The sequence below is a fragment of the Crocodylus porosus genome, unplaced genomic scaffold (genome assembly GCF_001723895.1).
Source record: "Crocodylus porosus isolate Cpor-Errol unplaced genomic scaffold, CroPor_comp1, whole genome shotgun sequence".
Lineage (NCBI taxonomy): Eukaryota > Metazoa > Chordata > Crocodylia > Crocodylidae > Crocodylus > Crocodylus porosus.
Genome location: NW_017728928.1, coordinates 1,300,259 through 1,315,493, shown reverse-complemented (window position 1 = coordinate 1,315,493; position 15,235 = coordinate 1,300,259). Strand labels below are relative to the sequence as shown.

General features: G+C 62.7%; 1 protein-coding gene across 1 annotated transcript in view; it reads left to right on the top strand.

Annotated features, from left to right (window-relative positions):
• TTYH2 (tweety family member 2) overlaps positions 1 to 12,977 on the top strand; it is a 15,803-nt gene extending 2,826 nt beyond the window's left edge. Inside the window, exons 2-14 of the mRNA XM_019542794.1 lie at positions 1,706 to 1,961; positions 5,279 to 5,390; positions 6,255 to 6,475; positions 6,561 to 6,656; positions 7,084 to 7,156; positions 7,464 to 7,533; positions 7,918 to 7,973; positions 8,165 to 8,257; positions 8,437 to 8,529; positions 8,615 to 8,757; positions 9,078 to 9,263; positions 9,437 to 9,515; positions 10,896 to 12,977. Of these exons, the coding sequence (XP_019398339.1) occupies positions 1,706 to 1,961; positions 5,279 to 5,390; positions 6,255 to 6,475; positions 6,561 to 6,656; positions 7,084 to 7,156; positions 7,464 to 7,533; positions 7,918 to 7,973; positions 8,165 to 8,257; positions 8,437 to 8,529; positions 8,615 to 8,757; positions 9,078 to 9,263; positions 9,437 to 9,515; positions 10,896 to 10,976 (1,559 nt within the window). The 3' untranslated portion in view covers positions 10,977 to 12,977. The remainder of the gene's footprint in view (positions 1 to 1,705; positions 1,962 to 5,278; positions 5,391 to 6,254; positions 6,476 to 6,560; positions 6,657 to 7,083; positions 7,157 to 7,463; positions 7,534 to 7,917; positions 7,974 to 8,164; positions 8,258 to 8,436; positions 8,530 to 8,614; positions 8,758 to 9,077; positions 9,264 to 9,436; positions 9,516 to 10,895) is intronic.
• Positions 12,978 to 15,235: the final 2,258 nt, after the last annotated feature.

Here is a 15,235-nt window from a genome sequence, read left to right as displayed (position 1 = left end):
AACGTCCTGCCCCTCGCCACTTCCCGCGGCCCGCCCCGCCCGGCGCTGGCGGACGGGGTGGCGGTGGGCTCACGGGAGAGCGGCCCTTGCGGGGACACGATCCCCCCCAGCCCCGCCCTGCTGGGTGCCCTGCACCCCGGGAGCCTGGGGGATGCAGAGCCCGCTGGCAGCCGTAGGCAGGCTCCTTCCTTCGAGCGGGCTCTCCGGCCCCGTGCCCTGCCCGGTGCGGTGCCCGTGGCACCGGCTTGGGGTCAGCTCATTCGGCTTTTATCTGCCTTCGGCGTTGCCTGCTGGGGCTGGGAGGAAGGAAACAATTGGCCACAAAAAGCTTCCTGCGCGGGGGTGTTGATCATCTCTGCTGGGGCCGGGAGCCCGGTGGTGCCCCCACTTCCCTGGCAGCTCCTTCCCCCACCTGTGCCACAGCCCCGCTGAAATGCTGCTGCCTCTGGGCTGGCACAGAGCAACTGGAAGCAGAGGGAGCGGGATGACCTGGGGCCTGGTGTGTCCTTAGGGCCCCTCCGCTCTCCCCCGGTGCCCCCCAGCAGCAGGAGCCCGTCCGGCCCTCGCCCCATCCACGTCTGTACCCCGGGCAGAGGTCCTGGCCCTCCCCGCCGTGGCTCCCGGGCTGTCTGAGCTCCCAGGGAGGGGGGTCCTGGAGGCGCTAACGAGCCCGTCTCCACGTTAGCCACAGCCCGACTTGCCCCCTCTCTGCCCTGCCAGCTGCCGAGGCCAGGCAGGTCCTGCCCAGGGCTTGGGATGGGCAGCCGAACCCCAGGGTTTCCTCCTTGCACACGTGCTGGGCCGCTGTCCGCTGGGGCTTCACTTTCGCACCCCCACCCACGCCGCCTGGGGAGACCCCGCTTGCCGGCAGCTGCCCCTCGTGACCGGGGCGTGAGTCCCATCACATGGGGGCACCCGGGCTGGCGCCACGGTGGGAGAGGGGAGCGCGGGGCCTGAGGCTGTGGGGACAAAGGGGGCTTTATTGCAGTGGGGCAGGGGCTGGCTTCCCCCTCAGAGCCCTGCTGCCGGGGCCAGGGGCGAGGTGCACCGGGTTCGGTTGATCTCCTCCTCTCGCCCTTTGGTACTGCGCAGTCAGCGCTCTCCTGTCCCCGGCAGGGCAATAAAGGCTGGGATTGACCCTGGCAATGGGTAGTGCAAGCAGCCGTTGGGAAGGAGCCGGCCCTCTGACTCACCCTCAGCAGGCAGTCAGGCTCCCAGCCCGCAGGACCGAGGCGTTGCTGAGCCAGGTGCTCCTGGGGCATCCGGGGCTTGGATGAGACCCCTTTGCAGCGCGAGAGCTGCGGCAGAGCGGGGGGGGTGCAGGAGCTTCGTACCCGCTGGTCCTGCCCGGCTCGGTCACAGCGCCCAGCGCCCAGGGCTCTCACCGCACTCGCTTCACGGGGGCACACCGTGCTGCAAAGGTCACTGGGGAATAGAGGGGCCCTGTTGTTGTAGACGCAAATCAGTGTCCTCCCTGCAGCTGGCTGGGGCCCTGCAGTGGCCCCGGGCTCCCTAGGATCCCCTCCCAGCAGTGGGTGGCCTGGGGCTCGTCCCATCCTGGGCTCCACGTCATCTCTGCTCGAGCCCCCTGCCCCTGCCTGCTCCGGGTGCGGGGCCCGCTGGTCCTCCTGCCCTGGCACGGATGGAGAGGGGGGCGCTGGGCTGCACGTAGCCCTGCCAGGCCCCACCGTTTTGGGGTCTGCAGCCAAGGGCTTGCCCCCGGGAGCCCAGATCGCTGCAGTCCCAGCCCACGCCTCGGCACTGACTCGGGCCTCTCTTCCCGCGCAGTCGCTGCTGTTCCTGGGCCTGGTGGCAGCCATCTGCCTCGGCCTCAACCTCCTCTTCCTCACCATCTACCTGATCTGCCTGTGCTGCTGCAAGAGGGGCGAGGGCACCGAGACCAAGCAACCCAGCTCCTGCTGCGTCACTTGGACTGCCGTCATCGCCGGCCTCATCTGCTGGTGAGTGCCTGGCCTAGACCAGGGCGTGGGAGCTGGGTGGATGTGGGGGTTGACCTGCTTCAAGGGGGCAGCGTGTGGCTCAGGACGGCACTGCTTTGTATGCATGCACCTGCACTTGTGCACCCAGAGGTTTCACAACTGTCACCCACCTCGTGACAGTCGTGGGCTGGCAGGCTCCTTTGCTACAGAGGAATTGCTTTGGTCTTCTGTGGGGGCACGGCCCCCTGCCTCGGATCTCTATGGCGCGTCTTGACCACCCGTGCGGCAGCAGGACCCGGTCCCCTGCTTCGCCTGCGTTAGGTTTGGGTGTTCTGCCACGCGGTCATGCCAGGCTTGACTGTGTAGATGTCCTGTGAGCTTAGACCAGTGATTCTCAACCAGGAGCTTTGAGATCCTTGCAGGGGTACCACAGGACAGTGCCAGCACGATTCACAAGACAAACCCGGAGGTTTCAAACAGGAGCCCGTAGTGGTAGGAACGCACCGACTGGTTGTGGTCTTCCCGAGGTCTTTGCATGGAAGAATCGCTGTAGTCATCTCCTATCGTCAAAAAACGAAGGAAAATTAAGAGCTCACGTTTTCCGAGGGGCATCTTGAGTCTAAAGTGGTTGAGAACCACTGGCTTGGACAAAAGGAATCAGAACTCATGGAAGAGGTGATATCTTTTCTTAGACCAACTAGATATTTGCAAACACATTCTTTTAGTTATGTACAAGCTTTCGGGCACACTTGCCCTTCATCAGGCATGGCGGGGGAGCAGAGATTGCAAAAGTTCTCCTAGGTAGAAATGAAATGGGTTTGTCTGGGATGGTTTGGACAGGGCTGACCCTGCCTCGGGCAGAGGGTTGGACTAGATGTGACCTCCACTTCTAGCCCTGCTGCCCTAGGAGCCTGTGTAGATATGAAGCAAGTGCAAGCTGCATGGTCCAAGGGGCCTGGGATCTGCCCGGGGAGCCATCCTGGTTGCTTTATCAGCCTGGAAGCTGACAGCTCCTGGCTCAGCAAACAGGGTGATGGTGGGGCCAAAGGGGTCCTGTGCCCTGAAGCAGTTGCAGCCCCTCGGACCCTTTGCTGCAAGCCAGGAGCAAAGCCTGGGGCTGGCACCTTTGTCCTGCACTGTTGCAACAGGCCCGTGGCTGGTGCACGCGGTGCTGGCGTGGCTCAGACACCTGGGTTCGTTGCTGCCTACCCCAGCCCTGCCCTACAACCTAGGTCGCTCCCTCGCCCTCTCCGTGTCCACCTGGGATGTGGGGCTGTGAGCTCCTGGCAGAGACAGGCTGAAGTGTCTTTTCCAGGGTAGAGGAGCAGAGCCAGGCCAGGATTTGGTGCAGGCGGCCAGCCCAAGCCAGGCCTTGCTGGGCCCTGTAAGCAGGATTTGTGACCAGGCCACTGCACATGTGAACTGCAGCGATGAGATCCAGTGCTCTGGCAGCTTAGGCAGCAATCGCCTTTGGAGGGAGCGATCTTGGGAGCCGCCGGGCCCTTCCCCCTTCCCTCCTGCACCCTCAGCCCCCCTACTCCACGAGTTTGCCCCCCCGGGCACGGCTAATTTGGGCATCGGGGAGCTGGAATTCCTAATCCCAGGCCCTGGAGCAGATGGTGGCTGCAGCACTGCACAGCTGGCTGCCCAGGAGCCCTGGATGAGGGTCCCCACGCCACGGAGAGGGGCCAGGCTATGCTCCAGGGTCTTGCTCCGTCCGGGGCATCCCACTGTGCTGGCACTGCCAGCTGGGGAGATGGTGTGCTCTGGGCAGTAGGGCCATGGTCCTGCTGGGAGACGTGCCCCTCTGTTTGCCTCGGTGGGGAAGGGAGCTCCCAGCCAGGACCCCGGTGCAGCCCTGAGCTCCCAGCACCCGTCTGCTGTAGGGCTCGGGGGCTGGGCAGGGCCCCCTCCTTGCAGGGGAGGTGCCGGAGCCAGTGCCGTCTGCATGTCTCCCCCAAGCAGCTGGTGTTAGCCCAAGCCCTCATAGCCAGATGCAGGGCAGTCGTCCATCCCCACACAGCTGCTCGAGGGGGCGGGGGGGACCCCAGGGGCTGCTAATGGCCTTGGCGTGGTGCAGGCAGGCTAGAGCGCGTCTCCTGCGGCCGAGACAGACCGCTCAGTGTCCGGTCATAAATATGCCATAATGAGGAGGCGAAGGCCTCCGATTAGCCCGGCGTGCTCTTCCCATGACTGCCCCCCCTCCCCACACGGCCGCACGTGACTTCCCGGGCTCTGCTGCTCATCAGCAACTGCAGCTGCAATCCTGCCCCAGTGCAGGGGCCTGGAGGGAGTCCCTGCCCCTGGCGCGGGCCTAGGACCCTCCGGGGTCACGGGCAGCGCCGTGTCCTGCAGCCAGGCACCGGAGGTCACGTGTAGTCACTGCACATGTGGGCGGATTCCAGGTTGGGGGTGCCAGCCTGGGGGGTGCCTGTGCAGCTCTGCCGGGCCTAGGGTCCTGGACCAGACAGCACCGGTTGCAGAACCGAAGCTGCCATTGCCGGTACCAGGATCTGAACCCACCACCTAGTGGGCATGATCTCCTGGCTGTGGGGGTGTCTGGCTGGGCCCTGTGACTGCAGGGGGAACCGGGGGCCCCAGGAGGGGAGCACCCTGCCCCCCCACAGCACCCTGATCCGGGGTCTCCAGGCACTGACACCACCCAGGGGAGAGGTGGAGCTCGGGAGGCAAAGGGCCTGGCAGGAGGTCGCCCAGTGCATCAGTGGCAGAGCTGGGCTGGAACCCAGGCGTCTGGGAGGGGGGCATTTTTGGGACCGCCCCATCCCACAAACCAGGCAGCACGGAGGTCTGGAGCCCCCCAGCTGGGGTGACACGGGGGCTGGAGGGGGGACCAGGCAGAGTCCAGCTCGTTCCCCCCCACCAGGGGATTAAGCACGGAGCAGGTTTAATCGGGAGCTGCGCTGCTGCGATCCTCGTAATCTGCTTTGCCGGCCTAGCGGCCTCAGCCCCCAGCGCTCACGGGCATCGCACACTGCAGGCATCTGGCTCCCGGCTGCTCTCAGCCCCAGCTGTTGCAGGGGTGCTGCAAGAGCTCCCCCAAACCCTGGCACAGCTGGAAGCTGCATGCCCCCAGCAGAGACCAAGCCAGGGCTCCTGAGCACCGTGCCCAGCTCTGCTCCTGGCTGCTGCATCTGCCCGGTCTAGTCCTGAGCTGGGCAGCGGGGACCCCAGGACCTGGAGAGAGGATGGCTCTGGGGCTGGTGCCCATGGGGAAACCAGTGTGCCAAGGCAGGACTGGGCAAGGGGCTGGCGGCTGGCAGGGGAGGGGTCTCCCAGGGGCAAGCCTGGCCAAACCACAGTGTTTCTCTTGCCCGCAGCGCTGCCATCGGCATCGGCTTCTACGGGAACAGCGAGACCAACGATGGCGTCTCCCAGCTGCTCTATGCCCTGGATAATGCCAACCACACGCTGTCTGGCATCGACTCGCTGGTGAGAGCCCCCCACCATCACAGGGGCCCATTGCCTTGGAAGATCGGGGGCTGCCAGGACAGGGCAGGGGCATGCCTTGATCTCAAGCCTCGTGCCTGGCGGCACCGCTGGCCAGCCGGCCTCTCTGGGGCTGTCAGCCGCGGAGCACAGAATGGGCCTTTGTGCCGCCTGCCGGGGAAGAGCTGCAGCCCCCGCCCCCAGGCCGTGGGCTCTTTCCGGGCAGCCTCCGCCGGAAGCGGCATCTCTGCAGAGGGATGGGTCTGGTGCATCGCAGCCCCCACGCTGGACAGTGCCCGGCTCTGCAAGGAGCCTGGTGATGTGCCCGGACAGGCATTTCCTCCGCTGCCCACACGGCTGGGCCAGACAACAGCTCGCTGTGATGCCCATGCCCTTGGGGGCCGGGCTGGGCACTGGGTGCTTCGTCACCCTCTTGGCACAGAGCAGCAGTAGCCTGTGCAATGCAGATGCCTGTCCCAGGTGGGCACAGCACTGCCCTGGTGCTGCCTGCTGCGCAAGTCCCAGCTCACAGGCTGTGGGTGGCTGCAGCCCCCTCCCTTCTCCGGAGCCCGTTGGAGGCATGTTGCCAGAGCATGACGGCATTGCCTCTCTCCCTCCATCTGTTGGGGACATGCTGCCGCCTCAAGGTGCTCCTTGACCCCGGGGCCTGCTGGCTTTCTCCTCTGGGGTGAATGCAGCCTCTGCCATGAGCAGCTTGGTAGCCGTGGGACTGCCAGAGGCATCGTTCCCCTGGGTGCTGCAGAGTCCAGCTGGGGATGGATGCCTGGAGCTCGTAGCATGAGATGGTGTAGGGCTGCAAAGTTGCTGGGCGTTGCAAGGCTAGTGGCTCATGCCCAGTCTCGGCAGATCTCGGGGACCACGCTGCACATGAAGGTGGGGCTGGAGCAGCACCTGGCTCTCCTGCGGGAGATCTTCACCCCCCGGGGCGACTACCTGCAGACACTGAAGTTCATGCAGCAGATGGCTGGCAACATCGTGCTGCAGCTCTCGGGGCTGCCCGTCTGGCAGGGCGTGAGCCACGACCTCTCTGCAACCGCCGGCCAGATCAGCTTCGTGGAGTACTACCGGTGAGCAGGGCTGGGGCAGCCGTGAGCTGCTTGTGACTGGCTGAGCGCAGGGGCTCATGGCTACATCCTCCCTGTCTCTGTGCAGGTGGCTGTCCTACCTTTTGCTCTTCATCCTGGACCTGATCATCTGCCTCCTGGCCTGCCTGGGGCTCGCCAAGCGCTCCCGCTGTCTGCTGACAGCGTGAGTACCGCCTGCCTGGACGAGGCGTGGGCTCTGCCCGGTGCACCTCTGCCCAGGTGGCTTGCACCTTCCTGCCAGCGGGGTGGGACTGGCACCCCCCCTGCCCAGGGCAGCTATTGCCTCTCTGGGCTAGGGAGCTTTGCTGGGGCGCACAGACAGCTGATTTGCACCAATGCCCGTGGTGATGCTTTGGGAGATGTGCCATCCCCCATGGGGCTGACCAGGGGCTCTGGGGGAGGGAAGGCGGATGAAGCCTGGTGCCGTGGTTGCCTGCTGTGCTTGACCTGCTTGGCAGGGGGACCCACGTGCCCCAGGGGTGGTCTTGGACCTCAGAGCTGGCGATGGGCAGAGGGTTGGGACCCCCAGGGGTAGCCCTGTCTGGTGCCCTGGGCAGCAGCAGGTCTCAGCCCCAAGGATTTCACCCTAGGATGCTGTGCTGCGGGCTCATGACACTCGTTCTCAGCTGGGCCTCCATGGCTGTGGACACCTCTGCAGCCGTGGTAAGTGAGTGGGGATGCAGCCGCTGTCGGTCTGTCCATGGAGAGCAGGGGCTCCCTGCTTCCTGCCAGCTCTGGAGTGCGGCAGCAGCAGAGAATGGGGGCCTGTCCCTTGGCTTCACCCTCCTGCCCTGGCCCTTGGGTCCCTGGAGAGCAGGGCAGGTCTCAGAGCCTGCATGCATGCCCACTGCAGCCACCCGGCCTCCCTCTGCCCCTCACCTGCCCTTCCTCAGCTGTGCCCCTGCTCCCAGACTGAGCTCCCCGCCAGCACCTGGCTCTACTCTGAGCCTGCACTGTCCGGCCTTTGCAGGGCACCAGTGACTTCTGCGTGGCCCCAGACCAGTTCATCATGAACCAGACACAGAGCGAGCTGAGTGCAGGTAGGGCACCACCTGCGTCACATCGGGAGTGTGTCCATATGGCCCCTGTGCAGCCGGTGCCATTGCAGCAGCATGGCCATGGGTCTCATGGCTAGATAGGGTGGAGCTCTGCCCTCTGTGGGGGAGCCAGACCTGCCCCTTCCACTCCGTTGTCCAAGCTGTGCTGGAGATGCTGCCGGTCCCCTCCATACGGGCTTCTTGACTGTGTCCCCTGTTCTGGGGCTGTCGTGCTCGCTTGGTGTCAGGGCTGGGCTGCTTGCACTCGCCCCCGTGGCTGCATGAGCCCAGCAGACTCTGCAGGGAGCCATGGCCCAGCTGTGGGGGCTGGGAGCACTGGCTGCATGGGGCAGGGTGGAGGGTCTCTGACCTGTCTTTGCCTTGCAGAAGTGGTCCACTACTACCTGTACTGCAGCCAGAGCCTCAGCAACCCCTTCCAGCAGGTACAGCCTCCCCCCATGCTGGCGTCCCGCAGGCTGGGCAGGAAAGAGCCCCCTCCGGGCCCTGGGAGAAGGGCAAGAGTGCATTGCCTGTGGGCGGAGGGGGTGACACAGCCTGGGGACTGGGACTAGGGGGTCTTCCCTGCCTGGAGAGGCAGTGAGTGGGAACAGAGCTGTCTGGGCTTCACTTGCAGACTCTGACCATCTACCAGCGCTCACTCACCACCATGCAGATCCAGGTGCAGGGGTTGCTACAGTTCGCTGTGCCCATTTTCCCCACCGCCAAGGTAAGGCAAGGCACGGGGTTGCACACGCAGGTGGAAATGCAGCTGCGCTGGGGCACGGGGGCAGGGGACGTGGGTCGAATCCTGCACCTGTGGCTGGAACAGCTGCAGAGCCCTGTATTGCTGCCAGCTATGAGCAGTTACCGCCGAGCCTCTGCCCTGACCCCCACTCTCTGCTGCAGAAAGAGCTGCTGGGAATCCAGCAGCTGCTGAACTCCTCCGAGACTAGCCTGCATCAGCTGACAGCCATGCTGGACTGCCGGGGCTTGCACAAGGTGAGGAGCTGCCCGAGTGCCTTGCTGGGCGGGGGGTGATGCCTCCAGCTGGTGCATAAGCTGGCGCGGTCTCTCCTGGCTGCAGGACTACCTGGATGCACTGATGGGCATCTGCTATGACGGGATTGAGGGCTTGCTCTACCTGGCCCTTTTCTCCCTCCTGGCCGCCATGTCCTTCTCCACCATCATCTGTGCCACTCCACGAGCATGGAAGCACTTCACTAGCAGGTGAGTCCCGTGGCCAGGCTGGCCAGGTCCGGCCTAGGAGGATGGGTGCCTGCAGACATGGCACAGCAAGTGCTCTGCTCTGCCATGTAACTGCTCTTAACCTCCAAGTCACCACGAAGAAGCCAGTGGTGCCAGGCACCTGGAAACATCAGGGAAAGTAGATCCCCATCCTCCCGATATCTAGCCCAGCCCCACATGCCCAGTGAGATGGGGTGAGGGCCAGTTTCCACAGCCCTGCACCAGCCGTGGTCCTGGGGCTCGTACCCCGCTGTCTGGGTGTAGGTCTGGATCTGACAGCCCTTTCCCCTGTTCCCTTGCAGGGACCGGGACTATGATGACATTGATGAGGAGGACCCCTTCAACCCACAGGCCCGCCGCATCGCTACCCACCACCCCGCCCGTGGGCAGCTCCGCAGCTTCTGTAGCTATAGCAGCAGCCTGGGCAGCCAGACCAGCCTGCACCCGCCCGCCCAGACCATCTCCAACGCCCCCGTCTCCGAGTACATGTAAGGCTGTGCCCTGCTGCCAGAATCCGTGCCTGGCCCCAGCTCAGGATCGATGCCTAGTGGCACCTGCAGCATCTGGACCCAGCTTGGCCTCCAAGGGCCCTGATCCTGGAGGGAGGCAGGCTGGACTCATTGCTGCTGGCCTCACATGCCCCTTTCCCATCTTCCCGCAGGAACCAGGCAGCCCTCTTTGGCGGGAACCCGCGCTACGAGAACGTCCCACTGATCGGCAGGGGCTCTCCTCCCCCGACGGTACGGTGGGCCTCCGAGGCCAAGTCCTTCTTGTGATGGGACCTTCTTGGGAAGCTTCTGCTCTGTCGGAGGCCAGAGCTGGTGCCGGTGGCTCAGGAGCAGCTCCTGTCCCCGCCTCGCCTGTCCTGGGACACTGGTGGGACACCGCCCCTCCGGGCCTCCCAGCCCGTCTGCAACTGGGTCTGGATCACACAGGCTCCAGGCCTGAGAGAGGAGGCTCAGGACAGAGTAGGTCCCTTAGCCCCAGCTCCCACCTTCAGCAAGTCATGCCGAGACACCGGTGGCTGCATTCGACCAGGTCGAGAGGTGCCACCATTGAAAAGGCCTAGCCTGTGCCTGTCAAGTAGGTTAATACGCTTTCTGGCTAACCCAGGTGCTTCTGGGAAGGGGCCAGGGCATCCAAACCTCTGGGGCACAGTGGCCACGTGGCCTCGCTTACTTTGGGGGTTTGTGGCTCTTCCGAGATGCTTGCTTTGACCGTGTTTCATTCTCACCAATGCCCCCTGCATGCCTGCATGACGTCCTCTGCACGCCCGCTGCCTGCTAACGTTTGCTTTGTTTCTTGCATCGATGATTGCGGAGCTAAGTTGCCTGTTGAGTGTAAGTCCTCTTGGGGGGAGAGGTGGTTTGTTTTCCTCTTTTCCTGTTTGTTTGGAGTCTGGTCCCCCGACACCTGTCCTCCCTGCTGTCCCTGGCTGCCTGCACGTGATTCCTTTTGCTTTACTTGGAGCAAAACCACGAAGCCATCAAATGAAAGGGCCCTGGAGCAGGGATGCTGCGTCTCTGCCCCAGCCCTGGCGTCTGACTCCCATCTGGGGTGGGGGAAAGAGATGCCAGACCCCTCGTGCATTGGGTGTCTAGAAATGCAGCTAGGACAGGACTGACTGTGATGAGAGGAAGAGGCTGATGGAGCTCTTTGGCTCCCAAAGGATTTGAAGGTCCCGTCTCTGGGCAGCTGAACGTGCTGCAGAGCGAAAGGTTTAAATGCTGATTTTTCCTTCATTTCCCTGCCGAGGCTGGAGCTTGGGAGGATCCGATGCCCTGGGAAGCAGCTGCTATAATTGCTTGGAGACCGTTGGGGGGCTTGAGCCTTGGGTGAGGGGGTTGTTGTGGCTTAATGAAGGGAAGGAGAAGCTGCGTTCCCTAATGGGAAGGATTTGCAGCATGCAAGTCTTGCCGCAGGCGGAATAGACCTGCGAGGCGAGGCCGCAGGTGCACACGTAGGATCCAGTTCCTCTCCGGCGTGGTGTTTGGCTGGGAGGGGAGTAACTTCCGAGGGGCTCAGCACTGAGGCACGCTCCCATGGAGTGACTAGGCTGGCGGGTGGGCATCTCCACTCTCGAGCACGCGCCTAACGAGCGTGTCTCTCCTTCCCTGCAGTACTCCCCCAGCATGCGTGCCACGTACCTCTCCGTCAACGACGACCATGCCCGGCGTTACACCCCCGAGTTCCCGGCGTAGCGCCCGGCCCCCCAGCGGTGCTGCGGGAGGAGAAGCGCGGGTGGCGTTCCGGTCATGGCGGCTGGGGACACGGCGACACCTCTCCATGGCCAACAGCAGGGACGGAAGCGCCCAGGATGGTCCCGGCAGACGGCTCCTGGGAAGATCACTCCTGCCTCCGCTCAGTCTTCCTCTCTGAAGCGCACACGGGATACCCCGCAGCCTCCATCTCCAGCCCAGACTTCCCTCCTGCCCTGGGCCTGATCCACACCCCCTCCCCAGAGCGAGGTGAGGCAGCAGCCGACACATGGATGCAGCCCCCTGCCCTCCTTGCGCTGTCGTGGGCATTGCTGCAAGCTGGAGGATGGATGCAGCTTTGCCCTTGGTTCCTCCATGCTTCCTTCTGGTGCTGGACGGGGCTCTCTCCGGTCCACGGGGCCTTCAGCAGTCTTCCTCCCTGCTGCCAGCGCAGTACGAATGACCAGACCGGCACACTGTCCACGTCACAGCCACTGTAGCAACACGGTACCAACCACTAGTGACCCTGGCTCCATCCCTGAGCCCCCGCAGCTGGACTCTCATGATCCTGTGTCCGTAGGTCCCATGCATACGACCACCCCTTCCTTGCAGTCCTTTTGCCAGTGGAATAAGCCGCGAAATCGCCAGCCCGAGCTGGGATGGTCTCAGGTATTACAGAGGCTGCAGACTACATTTATTTCATCTTTTCTTTTTCGCTTGCATTGATTCCCTTCTTCCCTCGGTGGTTTTAACTCCTATCCAAAGAACAGGCACAAATGGCACATGTCTTTGGCCTTTTTAGAAGGTTTTTAGTTGCGCGTGTTTTACATGAGGCTGTTAGCTGGTGGATAACTCTTGGGATTGTTGGGTGGGTTTTTTAGCACTTATTTTTGTTGCAAAGAGCTGCCTGGAGCGTTAGATCTAGGGAAAAGCTGCATTCAACCCCTGAGAGGGGTTTGGGTGGGGGAGACGGCATGCAGCCATGCACTTTTCTCCTGCCAGCGATAGCAGGGGATGGCAGCTACTCGGATATCACTGTGACCTGGCTCTCGGCTGCGGTGGAAAGGAGGGGGAGATGAGCAAGCTGGTGCTGCTTCAGAGACGGGCTACTTCTCCGAGACCTGGCTAGGTGCACAGTGCTACCCACGGAGGGCTACAGGAGACAGCAGCCCCGGCGCAGGGGAGCTGTGAACAGGAGCAGGCTCGCAGCGGAGCTGCAGCTAGCAAAGATTTCAAGGCCTCGGGTGTCTCCCTTCCAAGAGAAAGCCTCGGTTCCTCCTTTGCTGGCTTCTGCTCCTCGGCAGGGTGGGGGAGGCTCCTCACCAGCCCTGGCACGGGGGTGGATTGGGACCCAAAGAAGTGATTTTCCTACAGCCCGGGCTGAGCTTGGCTCTCCTTGTAGCTCCCTTCACAGCACAACAGGAGCTGGGTTGAACTCCAGTCTGCTCCCAAAATCTCCTGCAGCCACCTCCTGGGCCCAGGCGGGGGGCAAGGGCTCCCCGGTACCCAAGCACAAAAAACCAGAGACCACGCGGAGCCGGAGCCAGACCTGGCTTTGGTCTGCCTGGCAAGGCCCATGCTAGGAGACCCCTGCCCTCCCCCCCGCTCTTCAGACCCTCGTGTTGGGCTAACAGTGCTAAAACCAGGCAGGCTCCTTTCCCAGGCACCACGGGGAGGTTTTATTACTTGACAGCCGGGACTCACCGTGGCTTTTAAAGCACTTGTACATATCTTGTACAATAGCGTCGTTTGTACGTCCCTGTTCAATGCCACTAGAGTTAGGAGCCGGGCGGGACAATTACCCCCGGGTTGGGTTTTTTGGGGGGGTTTGTTTTCTTTTTTTTTTGCTTTTAATGTTCCAGTGTAACGATGCTGATAGCAGAGGTGTTTTTAATGCATGTGGACTAACCTCATCCGGAGCCCCGTCGCGAAGGCGTGGGAGCCCCGTCTGATTTGTATGTACCCTCTGGGACGAAGACAATAAACACTTGTATTAAATCTCCACCTCCTGTTGCTCTTGTGTGGTTTTTACCCCCGGCTGAAGCCATGGCTTGCTGGAAAGGGCCTGGGCTGCATGTTTAGGGCCTGTCAGAGCATACCATGCCAACCCTGCTCTCGGGATTTGATCCCTCTTAAGGCTCCAAAGGTCACTTGCTACCATGTCCCCTTCGTGACTGCATGGCCCAGATTTCGAGAACTGCTCACAAATAAGGAGGAGGATTATTTCAATATCCCCGTGGCACCTGGGCTCTGCAAGGCAGCTATGGTTCAGCAGGCCTGGCCTTGGAGCTGGCTTCCTGCCAGCAGGGCGTGCACCTGAAAATTGGCTTTTGCAAACTGTCCAGCTAGCAGAGAGGTTTTCCAAAACACCTGCAGGGAGCACAAAAAGCAGAGTGTAAACAGATCTTGGAGACCTTTCCACACTACTTTTTCCAGCTTTCCTCTCATTAGGTGGCTCTGGGAACGAGGATCTGTGCAGGGAGCAGGATGCAGGCGCGCCTGTTCAGTTTACAAAGCAGTGCCACCCCCTGGCACAAGCGGTCCATGCAGTGGATGGTCTGTGCAAACAGTCCATGCAAGCAGTCTGTGCAATGGATGGTCTGTGCAAACAGTCCATGCAAGCAGTCTGTGCAATGGATGGTCTGTGCAAACGGTCTGTGCAATGGATGCACAAGGTATTTTCATGTGCTTGAGATGGGAAACACCCCGGCCAGCCCCCCAACACTCAGCCCCAGTTCAGATCCTGTTCAGAGTCTGTCTGCGTGCTGCCATGCTAATCGCTTTCTTATTATTTTTAATTGGCTTGCCCAATAAAGCAAGGGATGCTGGTGCTTGGGTTTTTAAGGTCACAATTGCCTTCAGTGCCTGCAATTACTAGCAAAGCTGTTTGGATTTGCGAATGGCCAAGGCGCTGGCTTTTTTTATTGTGGCTGCAAGATGTGGGGTAAGCGGCGGCGCGCCCAAGATGCAGCTGGCAGCGTGTTGCAGGGTGTCGAGGCCTGCTGTGTCCCTGCTCCGCGGCGCACATGCTTGAAGTGTGGCTGGTGGGAGGAAAGGGTCCTGGGGAGGAAACACCTGTGTTTGCCTTGGAAAGGAAGAGAGCACCAGCTCCTTGGGCAGGGACAGTGGAGGTTGGCCATGTGGCCTCAGCCCCCAGACTGCTGGGCAGGAGCTGGCACTAGATGCCCTGAAAGACGGGACGAGGCCCCCCAATGCCCGCGTCCAAAGGAAACTGCCCACATCTTCACCAAGGGCCTGAAGCAAGAATCGCCTCCTTGGCCAGAGCTCGAAAAGCCTGTAGGAACGATGGGGGTAGGACGTGCGTCTGATCCTTCTTGAAGTGCTGCTGCTTTGCAGCTCTGAGACCTGGCACCGAAGGTCCATCTTGTGCTGGCCCCGTAGGTCTGTCTTGCCCAGGCCCTGCCTTGCTCTGGAGCAGGAGAGGGAATGGGACCAGCATTTTCCACCCCTGCTCCTCTCTCCCTGCAGCTTCCAGCCCTGCGTCCCCCGCCAGTGGATTTCCCATCTCCAGCAGGGGCCAAGAGGAGGTCCCATCCGGCACCTTCCAGCCCGGGCGCACCCTGCACAGGCGCCCTTGTGCGAATGGGCTGCGTCCACGTGCGAGGGGCAGGAGCTTTTTCTGTTGCATAAAATGCAAGGGGTTGGGGGCACTGCTCTGGCCAGGAAGTTTCAGCTAGACGGAGGCTCCAGGGGCGGGTGCCACCTCCGCCTCGGCCGGAGCTAGGGGGTGGCAGCTGGAGCTGCCAGGGTCCGGGAAGAGGCCGGTGTTGTGTATCCCGCGCCCCCCCGCGCGCGGCCTGCGTGTGCATTCGCCCCGCGCCGCGGCGGCGTCTGGAAGTAGGTCGAAGGGAGATCATAGCCGTTCTGATAGTGAACGGGCCGCTTAGCCCCGCTGGCAGCGCCGGCAGGCGGGTCACTCCGCGCCGCAATCAATCATTAATATCCGCCTGCGGCCGAGCCGCGTTTTCCACCGGGGGTTTTCCTTTTAACGGCGTGTCCTGTGTTTGCAAGGAGCAGGCGGCGGGACGAGACGGGCTCCCCGGCGCGGCGCAGAGCCGCTGGCTGCCACCGCAACGGCGCGCGGGGTGCCTGGGCTCCGGAGACGCTGCGGGCAGGACCCCGGCCGGGGTGCACAGGGCACGCTCTGCGTCCGGCTCGGGGTCAGGGCTGCCCGAAGCACCCCCGCGGCGGGCCTGATCCTGCCCGCTGCAGCCAGGCGGGAGGAGCCGGCAGTGCCCCGA